At 40.9% G+C, this 13,007-nt stretch overlaps 2 protein-coding genes across 2 annotated transcripts; both read left to right on the top strand.

Moving 5' to 3' along the window:
- Window positions 1–1,353: 1,353 nt before the first annotated feature.
- LOC102699851 (GATA transcription factor 12-like) lies at window positions 1,354–1,989 on the top strand. The gene has a single exon (XM_006650943.1). The coding sequence runs from the start codon at window positions 1,354–1,356 to the stop codon at window positions 1,987–1,989; it is 636 nt and encodes a 211-aa protein (XP_006651006.1).
- A 2,093-nt stretch (window positions 1,990–4,082) lies between these two features.
- Window positions 4,083–11,634, top strand: LOC102699576 (epidermal growth factor receptor substrate 15-like). The gene is made up of 13 exons (XM_006650942.3): window positions 4,083–4,340; window positions 4,531–5,767; window positions 6,063–6,281; window positions 6,399–6,616; window positions 7,831–7,902; window positions 8,087–8,158; window positions 8,296–8,394; window positions 8,501–8,572; window positions 8,649–8,763; window positions 8,900–8,968; window positions 9,469–9,775; window positions 10,627–10,738; window positions 10,817–11,634. Exons 1-13 carry the CDS (start codon window positions 4,212–4,214, stop codon window positions 11,258–11,260), a joined length of 3,165 nt encoding a protein of 1,054 aa, XP_006651005.1. The 5' UTR covers window positions 4,083–4,211; the 3' UTR covers window positions 11,261–11,634.
- Window positions 11,635–13,007: the final 1,373 nt, after the last annotated feature.

Below are 13,007 nucleotides of genomic sequence, written 5' to 3'. Positions count from 1 at the left end.
CGCTCTTAACCTTCCACAACGCAACGCCCCGGCGGCCCTCCCCTCCATCCTCACGCAGCACGCCGCGGTTGATCGGCCGTAGGGAGATCAGAGATCGATGGTGCCGGCTGCCGGGTCTCGGCGGCGCTCTACCACGGTAGCATGTTACACGTACGTGCGATGAGTTATAAACTAATATACTCTCTCTGATTTTATTTGATCTCTTTTCTAATCTATATATTTGACTATTCGTTTTATTTAAATTTCTATACAAACTACCTGATGAATGTTTGTGCTTTGCAAAAGATAAAAACATATTACGTTATTTCTAGAATAGAAAAATATCTTTCATGAAATATGCGGCCATTATTTTTATATAGGAAATATCCATACCAATTTGATTTAATGTGGATATCCATCTCGATTGGATTGATTTTTAATAATACGAAGTTAAGGGGGTAAATTGAAAAAATGCAATGAGAGTAGGTGGCGCGGAGGCTTTTATAGTAGTAAAGATATATAAAATTATAAGTAATAAGGTTTATTTAACTAATAAATTAAATTATAACAAAATAATTAGTGATTATATAATTTTAAGTAAGACGGATAGTTAAACGTTAGTGACGTTAAATAAAAAACCGACGGATGGTATCAGTTAACGTTTAAATAGTTTTTTGCTAAAATGACTCATGACAAAATTTTAAATAGTTTTTTTTACTTCTCTCACTCAAAGGGCTAATCTATTGGTGAACTGTGCCAGGTACTTATTTGATGTAAAATGATTTTTTAGATAGATGTAAGACGAGTTGGGCGTTGAGATGGAATAACATGCGAACTTATTCCGATTCATACTTTATCGTGTTTGTGGACTTTGATTCAGACACTTATTTATTTATTTGGCTTTTGCTTATATTTATAAATCAAAATTTTAATTTTTAACATTAAATTTAAAGTTGATTTTGATGGTTTTTTATCATAATTTATTTTTCAACTTTTATTGTGAACACGTATATAAAAGTTTTATTCTCGAATTATTTTCTGTTTGCACCAAAAATCCAAAAGATGGCTAATTGAATCCTCGTTTTGTCAGCACGTATCGAAGTTTGGTCTATTCAGAATAGAACTCTCTCTCTCCTTTTTTTTTTTTTTGCAAATAGAATAGAACTCTCTTATGTTTGCCGATGGAAGAAGATAGAACTCCGGAAGATTATGCTGTTAGCAGAGTTTGTTTCGAAATACAATTTCCCTTTTTTCTTTCTCCTCGTCGAAACTAACCGTGCACGTGTGTCTCTCTTCTCTCCCGGTCCCTACTAATGCAATAATTAACGCTCAAGACTTCGCAAATTACTACTACCTTTTGAACTAAATTGATCGATGCGGAAACCAACGCCGCCTTGTGTCCTCCTCCTCGACCTCGTCGACGTCGATGATGTCCCCGTCGTCGACGGCGAGGGGCTGTGCTGCCCCGACGACCCGCTCGACGAGGTCATGAGCTGCCTCCCGGCGATCGACACTTTCATGGAGGGGGCCGGGCTTGACTGCCGCTCGCCAACGCCCGCGGCCGTCGACGCCGACGCCGGCGTCGGCGGCGGAGAGGCGGAGCAAGTGCACGAGGACGTTGCCGCGCCGGAGTCCAGGTCACAGAGAGCCCTCGACGCCGGCGTTAACGAGGAGTTCGCGCCGATCGTCGACATTCCGTCGTCGGCGAAGAAACCGCGAGGCCGACCCGCTGGCAAGAGCCGCAAGAGGGCCTGGTCGCTGGTTCCCCCCAGGCTGGACACTGCCGACGCCGGCAGCAGCCACCGTGAAGTTCCCGGCGGCGGGAAACAGCCTGGTCTCGCCAAGCGGCGGCGCAAATGCAACGGCGAGGGGAAGACGTGCGGCCACTGCAACACGACGGAGACGCCGCAGTGGCGGACGGGACCGGAGGGGCCAGGCACGTTCTGCAACGCGTGCGGCCTCCGGTACAGGCTGAATAATCTGCTGCTTACCGCCCGTCGACCTGCGTGAAATACTGAACTGTGCATTAGTAAAAAAATCACTGAGTTTGTTTTTTTTAACTGAACTGAATTTGTTTTTTTTGGCTGCACTGAAATTTATAATAGATATTTGATGATGTAAGCGATACAATTAACTACTTGTCTTAGAAAGTTGAGAGGGTGGACTTTTATATAAAAACTTTTTTAAAAAATACACCGTTTAAGAAGTGTGCGCATAAAAGGAGTAATAGTGTGTACGGTAACGACCAAAACGAACAAAATACTTATATCTGATTTATGTTTTAAAAACATAAATATACCAAAGGACAACATTTCGTCCAAGACGAAATATTTAATGAGTTGTGCTTCGTATTTACACGATGTATTTTCTATCTCCTTATCCACTTGCCTTCTTCCTACATCTCTTATCATTCTCCTCCATAGCCGCGCTTATATGTTATCGATGAGGGTGGTGGACAAAACTGTTCTCGTGGCTTGCTCCTTTGTCTCATGCTCACGGCATGACGACACCTGCTAAATCGAGCTCCCACGACAATAGGGGTAAGGATAAGGAAGGCAGTCTTGAAGGACATTAATTGACATAAGCTCCTCTTCTTAGACCGTTGGTAGTGCGACCAAGAGGATGACCAGTGAAGATGTTAGATCTAGAGTTTTTAATTGACAACTAACATAGTGGGGCAACACCTTTGGGCTACTCATTGGTGTTATGTGCAGTTACATTTGTGCAATGCATCACCCTAGTTGACACCCACTCGTAGTAGGCTTGGTACTTATGTTACCCCAACTGATAGCTATGGGTATTAGCCGATACTCATAGGTATCAGGTGCCACGTACAAGCCTGGCTCACATGAATATCATATGGTACTTATCAATGTGTGTTGAGGTGGTACCTATGCATAGCAGTCTTGACAATAATGACATCATTGTTAATATCTATAAGTATCATCTGATACCAATATGTACTATGTGATACCCATAGGTTCATGCGCCACATATCAAGCTTGACTTACGTGAATATCGACTGGTACTATGGATATCAGGTCTAGCTTGGTACCGAGGTACAAAGAGGGTCCCTATATCTTCACCGGTCAATGAGTCGTCTTCTAGTAACGACACATCTTCTATGTTTTCTCCTTTTCCCTTTTCTTGTTTGCTCCAACTTTTCTTCATTCCGACTACCATGGTCGGTGCTGTTGACTCATGTCTACCGCTAGTATTACCATTGTGCTCTGCACTAGTTGGTGGTTCTCTTTAAGACACGTGGTGCATGGGTGTTGTTTAGGATGACCCAAAGACTTGAACCCATGAGATGGATGAGGCGCTGATGATATCGACACCATATAATGTCCTGCCACATGGATGGGATTCCGTCCTCTAATCAGCTTGTTTAAAAAAACAACGGTTAGTATAGATAAAAAGAACTATGCCAGCTAAAATTGCAATTAAAATTATCATAGTTTGATAAACTATACTCCCCATCATATCCATTGCAACCATGACCCCCAAAGAAAAAAGGAACAAGAACCAAGCCAATCGGACGAACTCCAATTACAAAATGCTTTTTAAGACCTTAATAGTCACATGTCTAGAAGAACGTACCTATAAAAGTATAGAACTGTCGAAGAAATATCGTTGAGGTCACGCTTGAGCTTGAACCAGATTTGCTCCTACACTAACCTCTATAGAAGCAACCGAAGGAGTTTTCCGTTGCCTCGGTATTATAACTTGTGTCTTATAAAACCAAATATTTTAAATCAGTGGTAGATAACATAGGATATATGATCTCGAGGTTTCACAAAACCACACATTAACAAAATTAACTCAATATAACAGTACAACGAGAAATAATTAAATTAGTGACCAGAACATTTAGATCCTGGATTAAATGAACTCAGAATTTTAAATATCATTTTAATTCATATGAATATTAGATTAAATTCATATGAATATATAACACGCCCATATGTTTCGTACAACTTGAACCAAATATGCGAGGTTTTGTGAAGTTCACTTTAACGAATAAATATATAAAACTGAGGGGGGAAATTTGCAAGCTCTCCCCGCTCGCCATCTCGACACCCGGAGGACCCCAACCACTGCCCTCGCAGACACACAGGAGAAGAGGAGCCTCCTGCCGCTGCAGCCGCCCGCGACACGCTCCCCCGAGATCTCCACCGCCCCGCCGCAGCAGATCCCCCACCCCAGCGGGGCCTCCGCTCCGGATCCCGGCGATGGCGGGGACGGAGGCCTTCGAGGCCTACTTCCGCCGCGCGGATTTGAACCAGGACGGCCGCATCAGCGGCCAGGAGGCCGTCGCCTTCTTCCAGGGTGCCAGCCTACCGCAGCAAGTCCTCGCCCAGGTGCGTGCCCCTCAAACCCTCCTGCTCGCTTCGATTTCGCGCCGCGCCGCCGGCTAATGGCCACCCTCCGATTGGAGAGCGCGTCCGATTTTAGGTGCGATCTCGGTGGGTGGGTGGTAGCGGTAGATCTCTCGCTCCCCGCGAATTCGAATGAGTTGAGCATTACCGGTGCTGGGAATCGTGCTTGCAGGTATGGATGCACGCCGATAAGAACAAGACCGGCTTCCTCGGCCGGCCGGAGTTCTTCAACGCCCTGCGCCTCGTCACCGTGGCGCAGAGCGGGCGTCAGCTCACGCCCGACATAGTGCAGTCGGCGCTGTATGGCCCCGCTGCTGCTAGAATTCCACCTCCCAAGATAGCCGGTGGGCCAGCTACTCCGCAGATGGGCGCGGCGGGTGCTCCCAGGCCCCAGGTAAATGCTGCGGGGACGCCTGCTCCAGGGCAGTTTGGAGCTGTGCAGCCGCAGATGAATGCAGCTGGTGCGCCAAGACCTCAGGGAGGTGGTATGTTGCCAGCTTCTACTCAAATTGCCAGTTCGCAGCAGGGGAACGCCGGAGCTGTGCCGAGACCCCAAGGGGTCAATTCTATGATGCCGGCTGCAAGTCAGGGTGGTGCTCTGCAACCAACTCAATTCGCAGCGCCGAGGGGAATGCAATCGCAGCCACCTAGCATGAGGCCACCTCAACCAGGAGCACCAGCAGCATCACTTCAAGTTCAAGCACCTGGGATTAATCAAGTTCCACTAGGAGGAGGAAGCATGGGAGGAACTGCTGGTTGGCAAGGAGGCCATGTTGGTACAGTTGGAGGTGTCTCGCAAGCTACCCCAGGAGCAACTGCTCCACAAGCAGCACCAGGTGGATATGGTTTTGCAGTGTCCAGCACAATGGGCATGGCTCCTGGACAACAGGCACAAGCAATTTCCTCTTCATCAATGCCACCGCAAAGCAACAGTGCTGTACCGGCTCAAGATTCGAAAGCTTTGGTTCTGTCTGGAAATGGTTCTGCCAGTGGCTTAGGAACAAGCAATGACATCTTCTCTGCTCTTACTCAGCCTAAGTCAAATGTATCAACACCTTCATTTCCAACAAGCATGGCTCCCATCTCATCTGGTTTTATGTCCACACCATCTGGCTCCCAGAACCTGTCGAATCTAGCGCAGTTTGGTTCTCAGCAAGGTACTCCAACAGTGAGCTCTGGTGTCACTCAACCTAAACAGATTCATCCCACCACAAGGCCGACTGTTCCAGCACCAACTGTACCGGGTGTTTCTGCTGGGGTTTCTAATTCGGCTTCTCAGTGGCCCAAAGTTACGCAGTCTGACATCCAGAAGTACACTAAAGTCTTTGGGGATGTTGATAGGGACAGAGATGGCAAAATAACTGGCGCAGAAGCTCGCACTCTGTTCCTCAGTTGGAGGCTTCCAAGAGGTGGGATCTCATGACTAGCATATAATTGTCCTAACTCCTAAGTGTGCACATGCTTACTTCTGTCTGTGATATGCTCTAGTTCCTTTCTTTTGTGAGGTTCTTGTATGCACTTTTTTGTTTGGCTTATTGCTTTAAATTGATTTTATCATGTTTGTTGCCATAATACTTGTGATGCCAGTTATCATTTTGATTATCTATTTCGATGATAGTTTTCTTAAGATACCAAACACATCCCGTTGGGATGGAATTCTGTTGTGGATGGCTAATGCAAGTGACGTTCTTCTATACTTCTCAGAGATTCTGAAGCAAGTGTGGGACTTGTCCGACCAAGATAATGATGGCATGCTTTCTTTGAGAGAGTTTTGCATTGCACTTTATTTAATGGAGAGACACCGAGCTGGAACTTCTTTGCCTCCAGCACTTCCTGACTCTCTTAAATATGATGAGGTACTGTTGCGTGCAACAGGCTTGCCTTCAACGGCATACAACGGCCCATCATGGCAACAAAATCCAGGTAATAGATAATACTGGCTACGGTGAATCATTTCATAACTGTATCACAACATGATATCCTGTGTCTAGTTTTCTGGTTCTTCTCTCTGTTGCTCATAAGGTATTTTATGTTGGGCAGGACTGCCGCACAAGGGCCCTGGAGCAGCTGGACCTGCTGCTGTCGTGCGGCCACCTTTGCCACCACATTTGCATGGACAGATGGATGGTGCTAACAGACCAGGGCAACCAAGATCTCACATGCCTGGTATGGATAACCATGCAGCAGCTCAAGCAAATAAAGATGACAAAAGTGGACTGAACTCAGCTGCGCAGGAGGTATCTGACGCTCCTAAGAAGGTAGGTGATCACATCCTTAAATACTGAGCTGTCTGTTATGAACAGCTGATCACTTATCAGTCCTGTTCCACTTTGAGCAGTTTTTTTAATGAAAAAGCAGGCTAGTTCTTCAATGGTTGACAGGAACGACAGCAGCTGTTGCACATTTAGAATGATTAAACAGATCTTGTTATTATATTTAAACCGTACCTCTATGATATGTTGAAACAATACTGCGTACTTGATTTAACAATTGGTCTGTGGTAGTGTATGGTAGGGTTTGTGCAATCCAAGGAATTGTCAAATTGTTGAAAACTAGAAGTATGAAACTGGATTGGGGGTTATGTCTGCAAATATGTGGACATTTGGTATCATGCAGATGGTTGATTGGTATCACGTAGTCACATGTATTATTTTTAGATTCCAGGGTAGTTCTTTATATATTATTTATCTATTTACATTTTTATACTCTGGACTATATCATACTTAGTGGTTGTTGCCATGCGTGGGCATGGTTCTAGTATCGTAAGTTAGAAACCATAGTAGTTAAGTCAAGAGGTAAATGCCACATCTACTACAGTTACGTATGAACTTTATGTTTGTGATTATTTATGAAACTAGCTGAACACCCATGCTTTGCTATGTATAAAAGAAAATATATTATAATATTGCCTAAAGAGATAGAAATGCATTTTACATGAACTGTGTTACACATATTTTCTGTATAGGGAATATTCACCTTAATTTTATTTTATATGTGTCTATCCATTTAGATTTGATTAAGAAGTTCAAGGGGTAATTTGTAAAATTTACAGTCTGCCTCTAACACTGGCTTCTTTTAAAGGAGTATAGAGTATTTCAATCCCCACTAAAGTCACGATGACAAAGCTACTGAAGCATGCTCACTTTTGTGACGTACAAGTTTCCATTCCATATATTATCAAGTTGACTGATACATGCCCATACGGACATATGACCATACTTAAATTCAGCATATTTTTTTGAGCACTTTGCTTTTTAGCAGTCTTTGATTGCAACTTCAGGATAGCCTTTCTCTCTTGGTTAAATTTTTTATCCTTTTCTTTTTGTAACTTTCAAAGGAATGCCCTATAATGGCGGTTAAAACTTGTTATCTTTCTCTGTAGATGCAAGTATTGCCTATAGCTTAATCTATGTTATATTTTGGTCTTTTGTGGACTTTGAAGCAAATTGCCTTTCTGTTTTGCATTGTGAAGGTTGAGGTGGAGAAGCAGGTCCTAGATTCCAGAGAGAAACTAGAATACTACCGCACAAAGATGCAAGATCTTGTAAGCACACTTGTGATTTGTTACTAGTTTTTCATCTGCAAAATAATTTAGTAAATTTAATTCTTGCTTGTAATCATGTGTGCAGTTTTTTTATAAAAAAATTGACATAGCTAGGTTGCTGAAAATTGATGTGTGTACACGATTTATTGATTATTCCCTTTTTGTTACTTTTATTTTGTTGAAGGTTTTGTACAAAAGTCGGTGTGACAATAGGCTGAATGAGATCACTGAAAGAGCATCTTCTGATAAACGTGAGGTACAGAACATTTGCTTATTACATGTATCTATCCCCTTTAGAGCTGTTTGTTCTTGCTTTTCAATGTTTGGAGGCATGCATGTGCAAAAAATCATTAGCTTGTAACAAACTGATGGGCAGCATTTGTTTTAATCCAGGTGGAATCATTAGCTAAGAAATATGAAGAGAAGTACAAGCAAGTAGCAGAGTTAGCTTCCAAACTGGCTGTTGAAGAAGCTGCATTTCGTGATGTTCAGGTTGCTAAGTGCTGCATCGTAGAAAATTGTCTCAAGGAGATTCTTACTGTGATATTCTTATCTTTTGTCTCTCTGTTGAATCAAAGTTGATTGATTTGTTTTTCAGGAGAGGAAAGTTGAGCTGCATGATGCATTAGTTAAAATGGTACAAGGTGGAAGTGTTGATGGTTTGCTTCAGGTATGTTCTAACTTTGGTAGTTTTCCTCACATGTCTCTTTCAAATAACACCGTGCACTGTGTGCCACTGTTCCTAGGTTCGAGCTGATCGAATTCAATACCATTTGGAGGAGATGGAAAAAGCTTTTAGTGAACGGTGCAAGCACTTTGGGCTGCAGTTCAAACCATCTGCATCAGTTGAGCTTCCTTCTGGTACTACACTCTCCAAACTTCTGGTTATTATTTTCTGGCAAGCCTATCGGTGGAACGAAATGCTGCCCTAGTTCAATTTCACTTTTGTCACTAATTCTTCAGATACATAACCTGAGAATATTTCCTTGTTTGTTAGGATGGGAACCTGGGAAGCAAGAGGGAGTGGTTGAATGGGATGAAGACTGGGACAAGTTTGAGGACGAAGGTAAAACAATACTTTCATGCCATCTTGCTCTATGTTGTTATTGCTTAAGAACACTTGAAATGTATTGAAATTAGTAACTCTGTTTATACAATCGAAACTAGTGATTAATTCTTGAATGATATAAGCTCGACCCATTTATCTTTTCTCTGAGTTGTTGCTAATGATAGTTGTGTTGCATCCGAAAATAATAAAGCATGACCATGCTTATAGCTAATTTTATAGCGCAGGGTACTTCTCATTGTAAACTGACATATTATTCAGTATTTTTATTATTCTATTGATTATCCGCTGCTTATGTTTAGGATAGCAAGGGAATCTGTTTAGTAGAAAATCTTCCTTACTACAACACTGCTGGTGTGGAAGTAAAACATGTATTTTTAGTAAAGATCTCATAGATCTGAATCACATTAGCTTCATTCGTTCATATTTAATGTCTCTACATGGCCAACCTATTTCCCCCATTTTTTGATTTTATCTGACTAAATCATATTATTTAACAGGGTTTGGTCTTGTAAAGGACAATGGTACAATTGTTGAAAACACAGTTCCATCTGAAAATGTACAAGTACCATCTCTTTGGAATGATATGGATGAGATGTCCCCTGTTGCATCTTCAAATGGTCACATCAAGGATGGGAGACATTACAGAGCTGGTGATCATGCAGCTGAGAGTGAGTTAGGATATGATTTTGGCGAGGAGTCTGTAAGGAGCCCCAACAGTGCTGGAAGAAGTGCATCAGGAAGTCCATTTGCATCTTCGAATTTTGCGATGCATGACTCATCTCCCAGCAAAAAAGAAACCTACAGGTATACATGTTTTCACAATTTGGATAGTGCATAATTTTTTGTTGTATAATTTTTGACTTGCTATTTGCGTGATCTCTAGAACTGAGATTTGTCAGGCATAGTTTAATTGAACAGAATGGGCTACATTTAATAATAAAACTGAGATATGTCAGGCATTGTTTAATTGAACAGAATGATCTATATTTACAAATTTGGAACAAGTCAGCATATTTCTCGGATATAGTGTTGTGGGCCTTCCTTTTGTGATGATTGATCTCTAGTTGATGGATTTGTTGATTTCCTGTCACAACATGGGTCCACTTTGAGTATCACTGTTCTATCCAGCTTCTAGTGTATTGTTGACTGTTGATCTCCATTTGACGGGGGCTTAGGATTTCTTTAGTTCCATATGGCCCTAGCATGGGTCCGCTATAGGTATCAGCATTATCCAGTAGCAGCATTACTCAAGATGGATAATGGATATCATGTTTTCCACATAGTAGATTTTTCCATACAACAAGTAGGGGTGTAGAATATTCACCATTATTTCCTACTCCCAATATTCTATATTAAAAGACGTTTTGGGTCTATTAGATTCAACGATAGATCAATGTATATGTTTTATATGTGTCCAGATTCATTAGCATCCATATGAATCTAGGAAGGGCCATAACATTTTATAATATGAAATGGAGGTAATACTTCCTTGAAATATTTTCCCATTGTCTTTACACTGTATGTACTGACGGTTTGCTGTGGAAAAATTCTGTAGTGCTTGATTTTTTTTATCACACATTACATATAATATGAACCATGTAATTTTTAGATTGTCTCGTTAGTAACATAAACATTTATTTGTTGTTTTGTCAAAGTGACCATGGTGGTTCTGAATCCGTTTTTGGTGATAAATATGCCGATGAAACCTCCTGGAACTTTGATGACCAAGATACTGAATCTGTTTGGGGATCTAATGCAATGAACAATGTGAGTTACCCAGCTTCTTTTGAGTTCTGGTTTTTGAGCCCTATCCTTTTCTATCTCTTATGAACTGCCTTGATACAGGAGTCTGACCATCATGGAAGCACACACAACTCTTTCTTTGGGTCAGATGACTTTGGTGTAACTCCTATTAGTGTGGGCTCTCCAGGTGGTGCCAGTGTCTATGGAAGGAAGAAAAGTTCATTTTTTGATGATTCTGTTCCAAGTTCACCTGCATACACATCTGGATTCTCACCAAAATTCAGTGAAAGCCGTGATGATAGTTCCTCTTATAACTTTGGAAAGTTCGATTCCTTCAGATCCCAGGAGAGTGGATTCTTCCCTCAAGAAAGCCGCTTTTCCAGGTTTGACTCCATAAACAGCTCCAAAGGTGAGAATGTAACTGGGTTTGATTCACCGAAAAGCTCAAGAAATTTTGGTCGGTTTGATTCTTTCGATGATGCTGATCCATTTGGTTCAAGTGGACCATTCAAAGCGTCAGGAAGCAGGTCTCCACCCAAATTCTGATACGCCAGTGTACTATCCTAAGAGTTATCTTTACTGAATTCATTTGTCAATACAAGGCCGGATTCTTTTGAGGAAACTCCAACGCGTTGATGCAGTGGACCCCTTTTTGAGCGGGATGTTGGGCGTTCACCTTGTTTGCGTTTTTCCTGTCCATTACACGGTACAAAGGGGACAGGTTTTGGTATATCCTCGTTTGTATTTTGTAAAGTACATCAAGTTCGCTTTTGTTCATAGTTATTATATCCCTGGAACAGCTGCTGATTATCTTCTGTTTGCCATTTGTTTCTTTTGTACCATACCCAAATGTTAAAGTTGGGTTTCACTAAACTCCCATCATTTTATAAGAAACTGAGGACGATTTAGCACAGTTTGCGCTCTGTATGTCATTTTGTAATCAGAATCGGCGTTTCTGTTGTGTCAAAGCCTGTTTTTCCTCTGCTAGTACTGGGCTTGTACACTGGAGTGGGTTCTTAGCCTCGTCGAACCATTTCCGTATTCTTTTATGGGTGATGGTTTTGGTTTGGAAAAGATCAAACGATATATTTACAAACAAAAAATAATTTATGAATAAAAGTTTTATATATGTGTTTTTAGCGATCTAAAGCCAAGGCTATAAATAAATTACTATGAGAAAACTTTAAATTTGAAGTTAAAAGTTTAAATTTTTGGCTTATTAATATAAGTATAGGCAGATGTGAAAAAGATGAGTACGTTGGTTTTCTGTTTCACGGATGAATTGATGAGTGGACATGTTTCCCAAACCTCTGGAGTGCAATTTTTCTAAAAGTAAATGCATATGATTTTCTTTGCATATCGTTGTAAATTCAATTTTTAATTTGATAATAGTTAATTCATTCATTCGTATACAAAATAGTTGATTCATTCATTTTACAAAATTATTCGTCTATTCAGACATTTAGCACAAAAGAACACGGTACAAACTCTGCTTATGGTCACTCGCAAGGCAGCTTTGCATCCTGCCATCCCGCAAGTAAGGTGGGTTGGTAACAGATTGGTGGCTATGTAGCGGATCAGTGGATAAGGATGCTAGGGTGATTGTTTAGCTCTTTTTATAAAAAAGCTAAACATCATATTTCTAAATAAAAATAATATATAAAAATAACTTGTATACGTGTTCTTAGAGATCTAAAAATCAATGTTGATAAATAAACTATGATGAAAGAACACTAAATTGACTCTAAATTTAAGATTAAAAATTTAATTTTTGGTTTATAAGTATTAGCACAAGTGAAAAATGAGACTATAAGTTCCAATACCGATAGATAATAGTCCCATATAAATTTGAGTATAAAATAAAAAAATAAAAAAATAACTTTCTAATGTACTAACAACGTAACCACAAAATAATAATTGGACAAATTAATGATATATCCGTACATATATAAGTATGAGTATAAATAGAAACCATAGACCGCAACACAAGCATCTTAGCTATTGAATCCATAGAGTATTGAAGGTGATTGTGTTCGTTCCTATGGTAACGACAACACCCATATACAAAGAATCTTATGATAAAGTACAAATGTGATAGTGTTACATAAATAGATCCGTGCTATTGCAGCCACTATAAGTTACTTATAGTCTGCTATATGATGTATTTAGCTCGCTAGTGCTAGTTAGAGCATCTCCAACAGCTAATCTAAATTTAGTCATCTATATCTTCATTTAGATGATCATTTAAAACAGTTTGATCTTTCATATCTCATTGTACTACAGCAGATCATCT

This window comes from Oryza brachyantha, chromosome 3, assembly GCF_000231095.2.
Source record: "Oryza brachyantha chromosome 3, ObraRS2, whole genome shotgun sequence".
Taxonomy (NCBI): Eukaryota; Viridiplantae; Streptophyta; class Magnoliopsida; order Poales; family Poaceae; genus Oryza; species Oryza brachyantha.
This window is presented reverse-complemented; position numbering and strand designations above follow the sequence as displayed.

Bases quoted from the DNA above. Each gene is read 5' to 3' on its own strand.
- LOC102699576 (XM_006650942.3), top strand. From the start codon at position 4,212: ATGGCGGGGACGGAGGCCTTCGAGGCCTACTTCCGCCGCGCGGATTTG. The intron at 6,617-7,830 runs GTAGGTGATCAC...TGCATTGTGAAG, and splicing joins TATCTGACGCTCCTAAGAAG to GTTGAGGTGGAGAAGCAGGT. The intron at 10,739-10,816 runs GTGAGTTACCCA...GCCTTGATACAG, and splicing joins GATCTAATGCAATGAACAAT to GAGTCTGACCATCATGGAAG.
- LOC102699851 (XM_006650943.1), top strand. From the start codon at position 1,354: ATGCGGAAACCAACGCCGCCTTGTGTCCTCCTCCTCGACCTCGTCGAC.